The sequence below is a fragment of the Carya illinoinensis genome, chromosome 1 (assembly GCF_018687715.1).
Source record: "Carya illinoinensis cultivar Pawnee chromosome 1, C.illinoinensisPawnee_v1, whole genome shotgun sequence".
NCBI classification, from domain to species: Eukaryota; Viridiplantae; Streptophyta; class Magnoliopsida; order Fagales; family Juglandaceae; genus Carya; species Carya illinoinensis.
Window position 1 is genome coordinate 5,791,156 of NC_056752.1, and position 5,639 is coordinate 5,796,794.

General features: G+C 34.6%; 2 protein-coding genes across 2 annotated transcripts; both read left to right on the forward strand.

Moving 5' to 3' along the window:
- The first annotated feature begins 895 nt into the window (after positions 1 to 895).
- On the forward strand, positions 896 to 1,846 carry LOC122277707 (LRR receptor-like serine/threonine-protein kinase EFR). The gene has a single exon (XM_043088077.1). The coding sequence runs from the start codon at positions 896 to 898 to the stop codon at positions 1,844 to 1,846; it is 951 nt and encodes a 316-aa protein (XP_042944011.1).
- Positions 1,847 to 1,986: 140 nt separating this feature from the next.
- Positions 1,987 to 5,409, forward strand: LOC122307608 (receptor kinase-like protein Xa21). Its single transcript, XM_043120587.1, has 2 exons — positions 1,987 to 3,836; positions 4,923 to 5,409. Exons 1-2 carry the CDS (start codon positions 1,988 to 1,990, stop codon positions 5,261 to 5,263), a joined length of 2,190 nt encoding a protein of 729 aa, XP_042976521.1. The 5' UTR covers position 1,987; the 3' UTR covers positions 5,264 to 5,409.
- The last annotated feature ends 230 nt before the right edge of the window (positions 5,410 to 5,639 follow it).

The following is a 5,639-nucleotide window of genomic DNA, read 5'->3' on the forward strand; positions in this document are numbered from 1 at the left end:
TAAAACCAATAATAATGCAATGAAATAAATAAAATATATTGGTTCTAAATATATAAAATATACAATAACTCAGCTCAATCAGTTTGTCTCTCCACTTGTACTGCTACAGTGTATAGCTGGACATTTTTTTTGCTTAATAATTAAAGAAATAATTTTAAGTGTATTAATATATTTTTTTATTTTTTAAAAATATTTAAATATATAAAAAATGTGAAAAGAAAAAAAACACTCTCTGGCGGCACGCCCAATGATAAACACTGGGCAGCATAGTAGACTAACCCTTACAAGAAATGCCCGGTTTAAAAAGATTTTATAAAAATAAAATTCGAAATTGATGTGGCTCAAGCCGTAGTATGTATATCAAATTGTTAAAAAAAAAATTATAGCAATATTGAAAATTATTTTAAGTTTATTTTTATAAAATTATTTTACAAATATATCACTTCTCTAATTAGAAAATGGAAAAATGAAAATAATTTTAACAAGGTTTTTCAATGTAACAAGATTTGTGCATCAAGAAAGGAGAATTGAGTATTTCTGAAATCAAATTAATTTGCTCATTCTCGAAGTTTATTTATTTTTTAGTTCGAATCCAAAAAAATGAAAAATAAATATGGATAAATTTAATTCATTAACATTCAGTCGAATTTTTACTATTTCGGAAAATTTAGTTCCGCATTTTAAACGACATTAACGGACCAACCTAATAATTAACCATAAATGACTGGTAATAGCCACCGATATTGACTTCCATGAGCCTAAATGGTTGACTTCACTTCCTTTATATTAGTAGCTTAACACCGGCCTGTTATCATCTTCACTACTTCATTCCATGCTTCTTCATAAACATTCTCCTAATTCTCTCTCCTGCAATCTAATTCTCTCTCCTGCACTCATGGTGCTCATAGGAAATCTGTTCCCTCTACTGCTATTGAGTTTTCTGTTTGTGCAGTACTCATGCATGTTTCAATTGGTCCAATCTTTCAACAATTTTACTGACCAATATGCTCTCATTGCCTTTAAATCTCGCTTCAATTCTAGTCCAAATGAAACCCTCTTGGCTACTAATTGGTCTGCACCAAACTCGATCTGCAATTGGATTGGGGTCTCGTGCAATCGACGCAGGCAAAGAGTCACTGCTTTAGACCTTTCCTACATGGGTCTCCAAGGCACCATTTCTCCTCATATTGGTAACCTCTCCTTCCTAATCTCACTTCATCTTTCTAACAACAGCTTCTTTGGTTTTATTCCGCAAGAGATCAGTCATCTACATCGCTTGAGAATACTCATCTTGTCATTCAATCAATTGGAAGGAAGCATCCCTCCTTCCATTCAGAATTGTCAAAAGCTTCACACGGTAAGTTTTGATACAAACCGTCTTATTGGTGCAATTCCATCGTCCTTCGGCAACCTGTCCAAATTAAAGGACTTGAATTTGCAGTACAATAGTCTCACTGGTCCACTTCCTCCATTCATCTTTAACATATCTTCTCTAAACATTGTTGCTGTTACTTCTAATCACATCTTGGGAGCTATTCCGAATGATCTTTGTAGCCACTGTCCCAATCTTAGAGGACTTTATTTCTCGTTTAACGAACTTGACAGCCAGCTCCATTCTCAATTTAATAATTGTGGGGAGCTTTTAATTTTATCTTTGGCATACAATAAATTGGATGGGAGTATTTCAAAAGCTCTAATTAGCAATTTACAAAAGCTTGAAGAACTATATCTTGGGACTAACAACTTCACTGGTATCATACCTTCAACCATACATAATTTGTCGAGGTTGCAACTATTCGCAATTGAGGATAATCACATCCAAGGAAGCATTCCAACTAATTTGTGACATCTTCCGAAGTTAACTACTTTGAATTTGGGAACAAATAACTTCAAAGGGGTAGTCCCTCAAAAGATCTTCAATCATTCTTCTTTACAAATTATCTCCTTTGTGCTAAATTCCCTATCTGGATATCTTCCATCACCAGGTATGGGGCAATCTTGCCCTAATCTTGAACTGATTGCACTTGGTGACAACAAACTCAGTGGTCATATCCCATCCTCTCTTTTGAATTGTTCCAAGCTCATCTCAATAGACTTTTCAGAAAACTTATTCTCTGGATCAATTCCCAAAAACCTTAGAAACTTGAAGCACCTCCAACAACTTTTTTTGAGTGGAAATCAGCTAATAGGCTGGGAGGCTAAAGGTCATAAAGAGCCCAATTTCATTTCAACTTTATCCAATTGTAGATCTTTGAGAGTTTTATTTGTAGATGGCAATCCATTGGATACAACAATTCAAGATTCCATTCAAAACTTTTCAGCTTCCTTTCAAATCTTTCATGCAGAAAATTGCCAAATAAGGGGTCATATTCCTATGGGAGTGGGTTTTTTGAAAGGCTTGATCTGGCTTGATTTGACCAATAACAATTTGATTGGAAATATCCCTTTCACATTCGGTGGTCTAGAAAGATTACAAAGATTGCATCTTCACAATAATAGGATCGATGGATTGATCCCAGAAGAGATATGTCAATTAAGGAATTTGGGAGAGATGGATCTCTCAAACAACAAAATCTATGGAGTCATCCCAAATTGCATTTCAAACCTCAGTCTTCTACAACAGCTATACTTAAATTCCAATAGACTCAAATCGTCAATACCAATAAATATATGGGGCCTAAAAAATATATTGTTTTTGGATCTGTCATCGAATTCCCTTGGTGGACATTTGCCTTTGAACATGACAAAATTGGAATCTCTCGAAAGTCTAGATTTGTCAAGAAATCAAATTACTGGAGAAATTCCAAGTATCATTGGAGCATTTGAAAGCCTCAGTTATCTCGACTTTTCAAACAACTCCTTTCAAGGAGGCATTCCGCAATCTTTTGGGAACTTAAAAGGGTTAGATACCTTAAATCTTTCTTACAACAATCTTTCTGGTGCAATTCCTAAATCCCTTGAGGCAATTCCATATCTCAAAAACTTGAATTTATCTTTCAACAAGCTAGTAGGAGAGATTCCATCCAATGGTCCTTTTGTGAACTTCACGACGAAATCATTTTCAGGAAACAGTGCACTTTGTGGGAATCCAATTTTTGGAGTTCCACCTTGTCCAAAGATTCCTTCCTACCAACAATCAAAGAGGAAAGATATTTTCCTCAAATGTATTCTTTCTGTCATTGCGTCAATTATAATCTTTGTAATGTTGGTTTATTTGCTGAGAAGCCGTCGGAAGAGTAACATGGAGATACCTACATCACTTAATGCATTGCCTGTAATGGAACATAGAATGATATCATATCAAGAGCTTTGCCAAGGGACAAACAACTTTTGTGAAAGCAACTTGCTTGGGGTCGGAGGTTTTGGCTCTGTGTACAAAGGAATACTTTCTGACAGGACAATTGTTGCAGTAAAAGTTCTAAGTTTGCAATTGTCGGGTGCTTTCAAAAGTTTTGATGCAGAATGCAAGGTGTTATGTAAAATTCGACATAGAAATCTTGTTAAGGTCATAACTACATGCACCAATCTTGAGTTTAGAGCATTGGTGCTAGAATATATGTCGAACGGCAGCCTTGAAAAATGGTTATACTCTCATAACTACTGCTTGGATCTTGTACAGAGAATAAATATTATGGTTGATGTTGCGTCAGCCTTAGACTATCTCCACCATGGTCAATCAGAATCTATATTGCATTGTGATTTGAAGCCTACAAATATCCTTTTGGATGAGGACATGGTTGCACATGTGGGCGATTTTGGCATTGCAAAGATTTTAGTCAAAAATAAAGATGCAACACACACCAAAACTCTTGGTACCATTGGCTACATCGCACCAGGTACGTATGTCCATGAACTTATCTTGCTTTTTTAATTATCAAAAGGATAAATGACATGATGTTGATCTTACAAATGTTTGGTAACAACTTGCTTAGCAATTTTCCTCATCTTTGCTAGTCTTATAGTCGATAAACACATATGAATATGAACTAATATATTCATATGACATGCATGATCCCAAATAAATCTAACAAGGTGAATATATGTTTTCATAAGGTAGTTTTGGTCAAAACCACCTAGTATGCTGTGAAGAACTCAGCTTTAGCTCTATGTGCAATTGTTTTTAGAAATAAACCCATGTGGGATGCTTCTATTAGAAGGATGGATGCTCTGTTAATTTCTCCATTCATCACTAATATTAACAAAAAGCATATATATCACCCAATCAGTGACCGGCAGCTCGCTTTGGCCGTCATGTGGGTGGCTCAATTCTGGCCATCTTAGAACCACATGAAAGGTGACCTTCAAGAGCTTGCATGACCCAACCTCTCATGATACAATTAGCAAGATTTATGTGCAAGTTGCGGGAGTTTGCAAACTCACAATGACTTGAAATTTTTATTCAGTTTGAAAGCAAACTCTTTTCAAAGCAATTATAACTCAATTAATACTTAATCAAATATGCCAATACGTAACTTTTATAAAAGACTAAAAAGAAATACTTGCATTAAAGTAAATTGTGTTATATGCATCATATGGTAATGAGTTTCAATTTTAGGATTGTAGATGCATTTACAATTCTATTTTTTGGATGATAAACATATATATATATATATGTATGTATATCGCCAAGCCAAGGTACAGAAGGAAGGGAAAGGTTCCTGATCACAAAGACTACAAAATAATATCTATAGTAGAAGGGGAAAAAATTAGGGAAATATTATTGAAGTTAACATGCAATTAATTGGTGCAATCCCATTATTTATTTAATGAACCAAAAAGGCTAGTTCAAAAACTTGCTTATAGTTCAGATATATACTCTTGTTTTTGGATGGCACATGTGAATTATTACTTAATTACATCATTTTATTAAGGCAAAAGTTGCTAACTTAAATGCCTTGTTGACAATTTGTGAGTATTTTTAGAATATGGATTTGAAGGGAAGGTATCTATCAAAACCGATGTCTACAGCTATGGCATAACATTGTTGGAGATGATCACGAGGAAAAAACCCATTGACGACATGTTCGTTGGAGGCTTTACTTTGAGGCAGTTGGTAAATGCATCCATTCCAGATAGAATGATGGAAGTTGTGGATGAAGGTTTACTAAGAATAGAAGATGGAAGAGACACCATTGCCTTGCAAAGTATTCTTTCGTCAATCATGGACTTAGGCTTGAGGTGTTCTGAAGAATTACCAGATATAAGAATGGATATCAAAGACGTGTTGGTCAAGCTTAATAAAATCAAGTCAATTTTTTTTTAGAACAGGAACATGGTTACTAGACATACTTGACCTTAATTTGTTTCATATGTTTTATGTCTTTTTAATATCCTAAAGTACTTAGGTGTGGTATGTATGTAAAATGTTTGTATCAACATTTATGCTTAAAGGAATGGTTTGAGAATCTACTCTTCTTCCAACTCCGTACACTTTTCATTGAGATCATTTCCTTTACTACCCTACATAAATCCCGACCAGAAGGTGCACAACCAACAATCTTTTGTTTAAATTACATTTCTGTTACTCTTAATTACCAGCATTCATTTGCTTGTGAAACTTCTTTAACCAGGAGAACCATCCTCAGATGAGTTAAAACTTGAAAGTGGTAATCTTTAAGCTACCTTCTTCTATTTATTTA